The 13099-nt window shown below is 40.3% G+C and overlaps 2 protein-coding genes across 5 annotated transcripts in view; one reads left to right on the forward strand and one right to left on the reverse strand.

Moving 5' to 3' along the window:
* Positions 1–1685: 1685 nt before the first annotated feature.
* map3k8 (mitogen-activated protein kinase kinase kinase 8) lies at positions 1686–9717 on the reverse strand. Of its 2 annotated transcripts, none has more exons than XM_029457723.1 (9): positions 9626–9717; positions 9110–9410; positions 8108–8473; positions 7798–7968; positions 6941–7202; positions 5899–6005; positions 4771–4923; positions 2935–3181; positions 1686–2847 (listed from the first exon to the last, which is right to left on the reverse strand). In XM_029457723.1, exons 3-9 carry the CDS (start codon positions 8444–8446, stop codon positions 2723–2725), a joined length of 1404 nt encoding a protein of 467 aa, XP_029313583.1. In that variant the 5' UTR covers positions 8447–8473; positions 9110–9410; positions 9626–9717; the 3' UTR covers positions 1686–2722. The 2 variants fall into 2 exon arrangements, with proteins under 2 accessions (XP_029313583.1, XP_029313584.1); XM_029457724.1 differs by lacking the exon at positions 9626–9717 and adding an exon at positions 9577–9621.
* Positions 9650–13099, forward strand: part of mtpap (mitochondrial poly(A) polymerase) — an 18719-nt gene continuing 15269 nt past the window's right edge. The window contains exon 1 of one of the 3 annotated variants that reach the window (XM_029457721.1): positions 9650–9807. In XM_029457721.1, the coding sequence (XP_029313581.1) occupies positions 9687–9807 (121 nt within the window). In that variant the 5' untranslated portion in view covers positions 9650–9686. Of the gene's footprint in view, positions 9820–13099 lie in introns of all 3 variants that reach the window. The other 2 variants (XM_029457722.1, XM_029457719.1) reach the window with 2 other exon arrangements.

Consider the following 13099-nt stretch of genomic DNA (forward strand, 5'->3'; position numbering starts at 1 on the left):
ATTATTATTATTATTATTACCCTGTTGTTTTATTTCAATTATCCTAAAAGGGCAAGAAGCAGGCGGATCAGAAGGCTTCAGCTGAGGTTCAGCCTGTCCAAACCAAAAGGTCATCTCTGCTGAAATGGATCTGTCTGTTCTGCTGCTGTCCCTACGAGACTGGAACCAACAACGAGACATAAAGCAACAAAAAAAGACTAAAAAAAACCTAAAAAAAATAGCTGGGCACTTGTAAAGTGTTGGCTGGGAGAAAAAGCTAGAAAGAGTCCAAAGAAGTTTGAAGCCGCAGGGATCCCTCCGATAGGAACCTCCTCACTTTGAGAAGAAGTGGAATTCAAGTTTCACCGTCAGTTGCATGAATTATCTACCCTCGCTTAGTCCTTTTTAACCTTTACTACTCCTTTACTACTTGCTGGGCACTTGTTAAGTGTTGGATTGCTGAAGGTTTTCTTGTATTTAAACATGTAAAGCAATGGTTCCCAACCTAGGGATCGAGTGGGGTTCGCCAAAGCTTCTCCCCTCCCCAAACAGACTATTGTTCCCCAGCTTCTGTGCTTACCTACAGATGCATGGCAGTATATCATCGTCCATTACATGTTTACAGTTTCCTTCAAATTAGGCCGGGAGCATTAAAGGAGCTGCGTTGGGAAGAATACAAATGTACGTCAACTGCATGGAGGGAAACTATGTTAACAACTTTACACTATAGCTTAAATTAGAGAAGACTGATTCAAATGTGCCCGTTTTTATCCATTCAGCAGTAACAAAGTAGGTTTATTCAGCAAGTGTTATCTACTATTACCAGCAGATGGTAGTATTTGTCTTTCCCAATCATTGGGAAACCATTAAATAGGCAAGCTGAGGCAAGCGCCACAGCAGACATTGACGCCCACTCACATGTGACACTTTTAGAAAGAGTGAGAGCAGGCCTGAGGCACAGATAGGAAGAGACACTTCACACATTTCCATCACTTGGGTTCTCCTAATGCAAAATCAGTAGTAGATACTGCCCATGACTAAATAATTAAAAGTAATGTAGTAGAGGGCTTGGCTAAAACGTCATACCTCACTGTGATCTAGCTGGGGAATTTTCAATTACATGTTAGTTTGGGATTCTTAATGTGGGGTAATTAGTATTCTAGTAGACTAGTTTTCACCATCTTGGACTTCAAATGTCAACTAAACAATATTTAAAAAATCAGATTCTTTACTTGAGTAACAATAGTAATACAACAATGGAAAATTACTCAATTAAATACATACTTTAGTAGTTCATTAAGTATTATCAGAAACATGTATGCCTACTTGAAGCAACACAAGTAAAAGGATTGTTAATAAGAGAAGTAACTAGTAACTATACCTGTCAATTAAATGTAGTCGCATAACGTACATTATACTTTGTATAAAACAGAATAACGTCAAAACTGTATGTTGGTACTGTCCTACGGGGAATTCAAAAGAGATGTGAACGTTAAACGATTGTTTATCGATTAATGGTTTGTGCTGCACACTCCAGCAAAACAAATCCAGACTCCAGGTACAAGCTAGACATTCGTTTGCACCATGGACATTCTATAATAATATTGAATGAAAAGAAAATGTAAAGCACTTTTCAAGCCATAAGCACAAAGTGCTTTCCAAATTGAGGAAATTCAAAAACATAAGTAATATTATGGACAATTGCAAGAGGTAAACTATTTATTCAAAGAAGAGGCAATGATTTGAAATGGAGGAACATCTGGGCTTGACAAACCTTAAGAATTGCACTTCAGTTACCACTAACTCTCTGGAGATGCTAATTATTTCACAGTAACTCCATGTGGCTATCGCCGATAATCTTTGTGATACATATTTGCATAGAAAGGGACACATTTTACGCCCCTTATTGTGAAACATTCTGATCAGGTGAAGATTTTAATTTCGCCGGAATCTCTCTTAGTTGTGAAACTGCATATCCTATATCTGTTTAACTTTCTACTTGAAATAGAACCGAAATATCATAGACAGATTTCCATTTGATTGCATTTATTGCATGATTGCATCTTCAAACTTTAGGAAATTTCTATGTTCAATACTAAAGACAAAATAAAAAGTAACAATTTTTATCTTGTAAAAAGCACAGCAGTCCTCACCTCACAGGATGTACAAAAGACAAATTAGATATCACAAGTATTCCACAGAAGTGTCATGATGTAGCATAGCATCATAACGCTATTAATATTCCACAGGAATTAACAAGAGGAAGTCCATAAAGAACTACATAGACATGTTTGCATAGTGCACACATACTTTAACAGATAGCGTACATATGTTTAGTGATAAATAATTTATTTTCCACGACTATTAGACATAGTTTCATGAGAAAAAAACAGCATACATCTGATTACTGTGTTAACTACAACACTGAAATATAGCATGCATTAGAACATACTGAGCTCTGAGAAATTATACCAATAGCTGACAGTTAATGCTTAATAATACACAAGACTTCTCGTCCAACCACTGTCCTGCAGTGCTGTTGAGTCACATCAGTCCATTTCAGCATCAAGGTTGAGCTTATTCCATTCATCTCGAGTCTTGTAAACACTTGCAGTTCATCAACGAGCCATGTCGCCTGCAACTGTCCACCTGTCTTATATATTTAACAGTAAAACAAGGTTAAGAAGTAGTTGGCTTTGACTAAAGTTTAGCTACATAAAAAAGGGTGAGCTGTTGTCTGGTGCTACCCATATTCTGAGTTAGGGGGCCCGGTCACCAGTTTACAGTAACCGGACAAGGCCCCCAGGTCAATGTACAAGGAGCCCTTTCTCTTCATGTGGCCGGAGTCCTCAGAGTACAGAGAAGAATCTGCAGAAGAATTAAAGGAGTACATGTTATAATCAGGCAAGTATCCTATTACTGGAACCAAATTGAGCTCAACTCGTTGGCGCTTACCCTGTGTGGTGTCATGGTGCTGGCTCTGCTGCCGTAGCATGATGTGGTTGGCCTCCTCCAGGGCTGAGTCAAGGCTCCAGCAGCGCGGCTGATCCTCCCTGGGCGGGTTGATGGCCTCGTCCTTCAGCAGCTCGGACGCCGAGCTCCGCAGAGCAGGGTTCCTCTCCAGGGCTCGCTCCAGGAAAGAGCGCATGGCCAGGCTGCAGTCCTCCGCTATGTCCTCCCGAGGGGGGGCCTGCTTGTGGATCTGTTGGGAGAGAGATAAGGCAAACTTGGCATTAGAAAACTGCAGCACGAGAGAAAAAAACAAAAGTTACAACAGGATACATTTCAGTTCCTCCAGCAGCTGTGACCCAGTTTTCTCGTCATTGTGAGTTGTAGCTTGTAAAACACATTTGGTTGTGGTAAAAAGGAACAAAGAGAAGCAGCACAGCTCAGCCCGTAGAAGCGACTTAACCACGTAACATTACTTCTCCATGACAGCAGTTTCAAAAGGAAGTGAGTAAATCAAAAGAGCTGATAATCATTTCAAAAAACAGAAACAGGACTTCTTGAAAGCAAAAGAGCCTGTGTAATGGAAAACCTTTAAAAGAAACTGAAGTAGTGACCGACTAAATGGGGAATAAGTCACACGCTGCAATTAGTCACGTTAAGCCTTTTTTGTCTCGTGAAAATCTAGGCAGTGGAAGAGTTGAACAAGGTCACGGAAAAGTGTGTCACTTTTTCAAAAGGCAGCAAGATACAAGATACTGTCTATCTCGTGGCATGTAAGTGTGATACTGTTGAATAGCTATGCTACTAGCTCTGAGTAGATGTGATGCTAATTGCAAAGAAAACCAAACTGTCAGAAGAAAAGTTGGTGCTTCTACTCTTGAGTCTTCAAATATGTACCCTTTTTTACCTCAAATTACAGTTCTAATAGTGCATGCACAATGCATGGCTGTACTAGGAGGTCTGGGCGATATAGGTGAAAAATGTATCAACTGAAATTAGCATGCTAACCAGCCCATGCCCGACCTGTCTTGTAATGCCACTTGTTCCTCACGAGGCGATAGTGAGTCACTGTAGCGTCAGTCTAAACCAGGGGTGTCAAACTCATTTTAGTTCAGGGGCCACATACAGCACAATTTGATCTCAAGTGGGCTGGACCAGTAACATCACAGCATAATATCCTATAAATAACGACAACTCCAAATTCTTCACGTCGTTTTAGTGCAAAAAAGTACACGTACATTCTGAGAATGTTCAAATTTGATATTTTTACAAAACATTGAACAACCTGAAATTTCTTTAAAAAAAAGTTGCAATTTCAACAATATTATGCCTCATTTGATCATTTACACATGTGCATTACAACTTATAGATCACATTGTATCTACAAAGGCACAAAACAATTTGTCACAGATATCTGGAACAGTATTTTACCTGATGATCAAAACAACTAACTTTGCAAAGTCATCCCGTGGGCCAGATTGGACCCTCTGGCAGGCCAGTTTTGGCCCCCAGGCCGCATGTTTGACACCCCTGGTCTAAACTATCGAATATTCTCAAACTATTTTCTTATTGCTATTGATGTCTGTCGTGATACATATTGATATTGTTGTATTGACCATGCCTAGGCTGTACCAACTTTCATAACAATCCATCTAATAGTTGAGACATTTAACTAATAAACCAAAAATATCAACCATCCAAGCAGCGTATTGACACTTAATAGGCTTCATCCTCTGGCAATCAAGCCAATAGTAAGAGTTATATACATCTGGACCAAAGTGTTGGATCAACCGACCAACACACTGACACTAGCGTGGCTCATAAATTATGTACAGTACTTACAATGTAGAGGTAGGATGGGTAGGCAGTGCGCGGGTATCTCTGGACCCATGGAGGGCTACAAGTCTGCATGTGAATGATGGTAGTGCCCAAACTGTAAATGTCCGTCTTGGTGTTATGTCCTCGACACAGAACCAACTCTGGACTCATGTACATCTAAATAAAAGAAAGGTAACATAACATGAATTAGAGATAATGGGGCTGTAGAAGATAAGGGCAGGAAAAGGTGTGAAAGTAGTTCCTCTTTTAGTGGTTTCCCATTCAAATCCATCAATTAAGTTTTATTTATATGGTCCAATAGCACAAGTAAAAACGTTGCCTCAGGGGGCTTTACAGTGTACATCTGTACAGCATATGAAACCCTCTGTACTTAAACACGTTATAGGTAGCTAAACAACAAACAGGAAACTACATTTTACAGTAAAAGCTTTTTTTCAGTTTCAACACACAAGATAACCTTTAGACCCACGCTGTGTGCGATAAAGTAGGGGCAGTGCAGAAGCGTGCTGGCTTTTGGACTGTGAAAAGTAAACACATTATCACAGTTCATCTTGGAAATTCCAGCCTGCTTTCCCATGTTAATGTCAGCCTGAGCAGTCCAGTGTATTTGCTACCTCTGTCTCTCTTATTATTAGTGCTGGGTGTCTGCCCTGGGACTTTCCGCAAGCACAAGCCCTGAGAGGCACACGGTGCATGTACAAAGATTATAGACTGACACACAAACAGGTCAAAACATGGGAAAGCTAAGAAGATACACGAAGGGAGAAAAAGCTTGTGAGAACCTCTCTTTGATTAATCCTTAGATGTTCAAACTGCTGGTTACATGTGTACTGAGTACCCTAAACATAAGCAGACTATAAGTCACATGAGTGAGGTCAATGAGTGCACTAACAACTTGCCATTTGTTTACTTTAAATCATTTTGAAAAAGACGGACACAAGTGCTGACAAGTCTCAAGAATGAGTGCTGCTTTTTCTAGTAAAAATACAAGATTATATTGAGAAAAAAAAAGTAATGATTGGACTAAGTAATTACAAAAAAACAGAAGACATCATGAGTTTTAAGTATTCATTATGGGCTTACAGTTGCAGCCCGTAAGACTCCGATCAGATCTCTGGCTTATTCTCTTACCTCTGTTCCTCTCAGGTCTCTGGGAATGTATATATCATCTGTCATCTGCACTGTCAGGCCAAAGTCCACCAACACTGCCTTGTCTGACATCAGGACAATGTTACTGGCTAAAGAAAACAGAGAAAATAATGTGATGATGACACTGTCTGTCAGAGAGGCTGTTGTGTACAGCATTCTCAGTGTTTATGCTGTGCAGGTTGGAATTTGAGATAATAATTAGGGATTTTTCAAACACACTGAACTGACATTGATTTTAACTGGGAAAAGGCCAGTGAAACCTCCCACGAAGAAGTCACACATGTAACGTGCTTTTAGCAAAGGCATTTGAAGGATAATTTGAGGACAAGCCTTTCCTGAAAAGTCTCATCATTACGCTTATAAACATCACTAACGTACAATTGCGTATTTTAATCTCAGGCAGGAAACACTAAAAAAGCCACAGCCACAGCACAGAGCCAGGCTGGCCATTGTCGTGAGTCACTTGCCTCTCTGGACCCTACATTTAACCCTGAGAGAGCATGAGAAGCAGGCTGGAATTTCCAGACACAAAAACAGCCTTTAGGCCATGATGCTGACAGACGGCTTCGGAGAATGCTTTGATCCCTGGAGCGCCAGTGCGATTCAACCAACGTGAAACTACCTCACATCAAACCCAGCTGAGCCCCACCTACTGTAATTGAAATGTGTTTGTGCATTCAAAGTCATTAGCTACCAAACAAAGTGACCTGGCTACGCTTTCTCAAAACGTGTTTGTCAAACCTACAGAGCAGTTAACTCATAGAAATCTCTGTCAATCATAGTGTGCAAGATTGTCAGTGTCACATATTTGTGGTCTGTTTGATTTGAGGCTTTTTAGATCGATTCCCCTCTTTCCTGCTCTCCGCTTAAGACCCTCTAGAATTATTCACAAGAACTGTATCCGTTTGTGGCTTGACTGTGACGTGAAGAGTGTAAAAACGGACATTACATTATATCCAGAACGGTGTGTACTAGCTTATCACACAGCAGTACATCAACAACACAAGTGTTCTTTTGCTCTTACGTTTTATGTCGTGGTGGATGATGTTGTGCGAGTGCAGGTACTCCAAGCCCCGCAGGACTTGCTTGGTCACCCAGATGATTTCAAACTCCCTCATGGGCCCACAACTGTCCAGCTTCTCCAGGACTGAGCCGCCCTCTCCGGCCTCCATGAACAGGTGGACGCTCTGGTCCCAGAGCACCGCGCCGTAGAGCTCAGCGATGTTCTCGTGGCGGAACCGGGCCTGGAAGTCCACGTCGGCTGCTTTAAAGTTCTCCATAGGGATCTGTGAAGATGATGATGAGATTTGAATATATTATGCATCATCACAAGTCTGTGTGCTGACACAGGATATCTATTGTAACTCAAGATACCAAGCATGCAAACTGGTGCCAGTAAGCCTTCTCTATGTATTTAACAATGTGTACTATACACTGTGTCAACACTGTATTCTGATGAGAACACCTGACAGGCAGAATACATCTCCTTCCTCATTTGTCAATATTTCCCATGTAGGACAGAGTAAACACACGGTCCCCCCCCCCCCCCCCCCCCCCCCCCCAGTATCAGATAGATAAGAAAAAGAACGGAATGTGTTTTGAAAAGTTTGTATGTAGTTCCATTCTTGCATTAATCGTGGCCCATTTTGTAAGTTTGTTACAAAAACAAAAACTGGTTCTTCTTTTAAGAGCAATGTTCCTCTTTTGCTTCAAGGGAAAACATAGAAAATGTCATGTTGACATTAATATTCATTGTACAAACACAGGAGAGATGCCTTGTGAACAGATAGTTCTTGGCAGGTGAAATATTTGGCACCTTGGGGTAAGAGTTCCGAGAAGTCAGCACAGGCTGGATTCCAGCCATTTCTCAGCAGCACTCACCAGTTTGCAAGCCATTCTCTTCCTGGTGGTGGTGTCCTGAGCCAAGTGAACTTTCCCAAATGATCCCTTAGGCACAAGGCTGGTGCCGTGATTCTTGTAGGACAATTTCCATGGAAAAAGTAGCACGTCCATGTTGATCTGGTAGCGGCCTTTTTTAACAGCCATGTCCTTCTGCAAACAAAGGTCAGTTAAGAAACTGATCATATCAAAATGTAAAGACAGTTGAAGAGAAATGCTCATGCACACAAACGTTCAGTCTTGTTATTGAGACGCACAGTCTAAAGACAAAGAAAAGCAAACATCTTCTGACCTTGTTCAGAAGGACACCCATCTCCTCGGGCAGGTGCTGCAGGGCTGCTGTCTGCATGTTGGAGAGCAAGTTGACAAAGGACAAGAGGTCTGTCACTGTACCGTACCGAACACCACCGACCCCATCATCATAGTCCTTCTGCTGACCCGAGCTCATCGAGTCCCCTGCCTCATCGTTCTCATCCATCTCCTCCTGGGAGAGACCTTCCTCTTCGAATGACAAGCCTCCTTCCTCCTCGTCTTCCTCAAGCTGATATAGAGTCTCTGCAGCGTTGATGATGTCTTCTAAATTCATGTGAGCCAACAGCAGTTCTACTCCATTGTCATATTTGTAATCCATCTTGATGCTTGACTTGTGCTGCTCACCCTAAAATGAAACATCAGGAGGTCAGATTATAGACCGTTTTTTTTTTGTTTTTTTTATAGTTCAGACTAGCATGAGATCCTGTCAGTGATCAGTCAGTGAATGGCTTTAAAATGTTCACCTACAGTGCAGGATACACTGTGACACATCACTGAAGGGTTGAAGCTCTGATTCAGCTGGCTGGAGTTGCACAGCTGGGAGGGGCTAAACAACTATTTTTCAAGCAAATTAAGGGAGTTTCACAGTAAAGCTGGGAAGCCCCGAGTAAAGCTTAAAACTTAATTTACATCTTTAAAACACAGGTTGCTAAGTAAAACATTTTTTAAAACATTAATAATTGTTGGGCTGTGAGCATAATCAAGTTCAAACCGCATGCATATTATACACATCTCCTCTGCTAAATACGTTTTTAGAGACAGTCCACCAAATCACAACAAATAGCCTAAGCCACTGAGATACCTTTAGGCTTTATTTCACAATCTAAAAATGCAAATTCAGAATACCTGCCTCTAGAATAAAGAAATTATTGTAATAATAATTAAAAAAAATTTTTAAATCCCTAACATATTTAGCTACTATTGTTTTAATCATTTCAAATACAGCTTATTACTACTAACGTTAGATGAAAGAAAAACTTGCCGTAATACTCTTTGAGAGTGAAGCTTAACGCGTCTGTCGTCTCTTCATCGTGTGTGTTCAGCGTCCGACACTGTGACTGAGTGTCTGAGAGATTTGAGTGTGTTTAGAAGGAAGTACACTGAGGAAGTGCAGTTGATCAGCGCGCAGTTGGTAGGCTATACGCTGAATGTCAGGTGCCAGAGCTTTACTCTTTGTAGGTTTCGTTTTCCCTTTCTTCTGTTTTCTCAGATGAAAAACAAATTTCATGTGGCTTGACTGCTGAAACAGGACATCACCTTCTACAGAACTGTTGGGTGTTTTCCTGTGGGAAAATAGGTTTTGTTGCTTTTTGTAAAAACAACATTTAATAGAAGTCATAATAGCAATATAACATATTCGAACGATGAAGTTAATTAGACATAGAATACATGTAAGTTATAAATGTAATAGCTAAAAGGGACACAGTAAAGTATAACAATCAGACATACTTATATTTCTCAGACATTTTTCAACGCCACAATATGGCCGATTTGGTACCTTTCAATTGCCGTAGACAAAATCACGCGCATGCGCCTTTCCGCTTCTTTTTGGAGCAGCAATGGCGTCCTCCTTGGCAGTGTGCAGGTTACATATGATGGGAAGAGGCAACCTCGTGAAGTGTCTACAGAAGGTCGATACATTTCTGATTAGGAATATTGGAACAAACGTTGCTTTGCAAGGTGAAACAAGAGGTAGTATCTCAAGCTGTCAAACAAATCAAGTTAGCCTACTTGCGAGTCCTGTCTCCCGTAGAGTGATTCAAACTTCATTCTGAAATGTCTTATTTTATAAGTAACCATGACTATGGTCCAAAATGCGTAACTTAGAAAACGAAAACGGTTTCGGCAAAATTCGGCATCTTGTTTGTCCACCAAGGAGTCTTAGTTAAGTAAAGTCTTCTGTGTATAAAGTGATTCTAGATGTCATTTCAGATACGATCAGATAATCGATGCTGCTTTGTGGATGATATCTATACCGAATTGAAGAGTTTTCTCCAAGAGATCATAAGAAGTGCTTTGTGGCTTATTGAATGTGTGTATGTGATTTGTGGCGTGCATAAATGTTCTTAACAGTGCCACATAGGGGAGAGTGGGGTAAGGTGATCCAATTTTTACTTAAGTTGCCATCAAGGCAAGGAAAAATGAGATTGAGTTCAATGAAAAACATCTACCCATATTTCAGGGTGTCTACAATCAGATTCAATTCTAAGAATGCACATTTGACAAAGTGCCTGGAAAAGATGACCATGAGAAAAAAAAGTGTTCCAGTGGCTCAACTTGCCCCAGCATAGTATAGTATAGGTAGTGTGCAAACACGTGACAAAACTGTGTGACGTATGCGTGCGACTGGTTGGTTGGATAACAAATCAACAATGGCGTCTAAAGCGAACAACAATACAACTCCGACTTCTTCAAAGTATTTTGACTCTCTTGAGTCCTCTACAAAGGCAAGATTCAGAGAAAAAGTCCATATTGACCTTGACCCGTACACGGTAAAGCTGTCGGATTATATTGAGGATTTAGATTCATTACAGCCGATTGAATATCCGGATATTGTGAACTACCTTGTGCTACAAACGTTTTAGGCAACCAACGCACAAATGAAGGCATACAAGAGCTTAGATGCTTATAATGTCGTTGTTTCTGGCTGGGTTGGTAGTCTTCTTACCAAACCACTGAAAGATGACAGGGTGCTCGTCCATGCCCATGTAAATCACTCACAAAGAGCTCGAGATACACCGCTCAAGCCGTGGTTTGTGAGTGAGAAGAGCGGCGATGTTATCCTCGCACACTGTGATTGTATGGCTGGATTAAGCGAAGCATGTTCTCACATTGGTGCTTTTGCTTTTCGCAAGTGAAGTAGTCTCAAGAATAAGCCAAACAAAAACATGCACAGAAGAAAAGAGCAAATGGCTGCCATCACATGTAAAGAAAGTGCCTTATTTACCAGTCAGCGATATGGGGAAGTAAGGTCTTACAGTGTTCGGGTATATCATAAGCACAAATGTTTAACGTAAACATTGAAAACATAGCTTTAGCATGAGCTCTTACCAGATATAAAGTGGACGCCACACACACGGGTGAATTGTGCTTTTTCTTCTGTTAAATCCTCACGAGTTATGTTGCTAAACCACAGCTTAGGGCATTCGGTAGACAGCAACTCATCCCTCTTTTGTGGATCGTTGTTTTTGATGATTTTAGGAAATCTAAAGAACCGTTTCTCTGGGTCACGAGTAGCGTTATTACCACAATTATACACTGCGCACAAGATTGCCATTTTCTTTCAATCTTAGACGTTTAAATACAAAGAAAATTACGAAGCGTTGCAGAAACTCACACGTGAACAGGCGCCGTCTTGGTTGTGTAAACCAACCAACATGGCTAACTTCTGGGTTGGGAAATAAGCGTGACGTCACATGCACACGATCTATAGTATAGTATAGTATAGTATAGTATAGTATAGTATAGTAAGATGATCCAAGTCAGACTGTAAGTTGAACCATCTTGGGGTAAATTAAACATCTGACTTTTAAATGATCATCATTTTTAAAAAGAATAGCCTCTTTTAAAATTGTAATTATACAAATGTTCCTCTTCCAAATAGCCTTATTTATTTTCTTAAATCTAACCTAAACAACATAAACATAAAGTTTAATTTTGAAAACATTTTATTGTTTGAAACATTTCTGTTAAATTAAACAAAAGGACAGCTAGCCTAGCTTTGAGAAGCAAAGAAAAATTGTAACAAAATTATGTAAATGACGGAGTTCAAATCTGCTGGCATCAATTCTTGTATAATAAAATGAAATGAGAAAATACAAGTTATTTCCTCCATTAGTTTCTCTTGTAATTATACATTTACAACAGTTAAACAGTTCACAGTTTTGTAAGAAAAAAGCATCAGTTAGAGTTTTTAAGAACACAGTGAAATGAAAAGTGAATCTTACATTTTCCACTCGTCAAGATTGCATGGAAATATGAGTTCTCTCCTCGCAGTTCCTCCAACCTTCTGGGGTTGAGGTAGCTTTTTCAGCACATCACTGCGAGGAAAACATCCCTCATCACTTTCCTCGAATGCAAAGGTGGTCGAATGCACACCCTACCTGCTAAACACTTCTCTTTCCAGTTGTTAGGGATGTTGTTTCTTTCTGCCAATTCTAATGCCAGCTCACAGCATTTCTTTGGAGTAAGGCTATGGATCTGCTCAGCTAGCTTTTTGATGTGGTCTGCAAGATCCTTCTCTACCTACTCTGTGAAGACCCTCTTTGCTTCTGCTGTTCCTGTGAACCCAACAGTTTTTACTCCCTTGACCTCCTTCTTTTTTATGAACCTCCACAGAGTTGACCTGTCAATATTTCTGTCTTTTGCCACTGATTTAGATGGATTTTCCACCCTTGACATCACTGGCTGCTCTCTCCATCTCTTCAAGGGGTGTAGAGCCCCAGTTGGTTTTCCTCTTCTTGGCATGATAGCTTTTCTAAAAGTGTTTAACACATGATAGACCTAACCAGTTATGACATACAACAGTGAAATACAATGTAATGCTTCAGAGACATAACTTAGCTTCAGTACATTGTGGTAGGATAGGTTCAACCACTGGGTCAATTTACCCCAAAGCATTTGGCTCACTTTGCCTCATAGCCACAATTTTGGAAAAAAACTGCCTATCTTAACCGTTCAAGATAATCTTTAGCCTAATGATTCACATAGTTGTCTACGTTGGAGAATCACCAATCTATATAATATGCATTTTTAGCTCTGGATAAATTTGCTTTGACATAACAGTCATTATAGCTGACATGCCAAAAATGTACTTTGACATGCAAAAATGTTGTTTTTGTGTAAAAAAAAATACTTTTCACTTCTCCCTTGTGCTTCTCTTCATCACAGCCAGATATAAATAATGGGTGCTTCCTCAATTTATGGTCACATGACCACAAATGTGTACAGTTTCCTAGAAACTGAGGGTGTG

The sequence above is a fragment of the Cottoperca gobio genome, chromosome 20 (assembly GCF_900634415.1).
Source record: "Cottoperca gobio chromosome 20, fCotGob3.1, whole genome shotgun sequence".
Classification (NCBI taxonomy): Eukaryota; Metazoa; Chordata; class Actinopteri; order Perciformes; family Bovichtidae; genus Cottoperca; species Cottoperca gobio.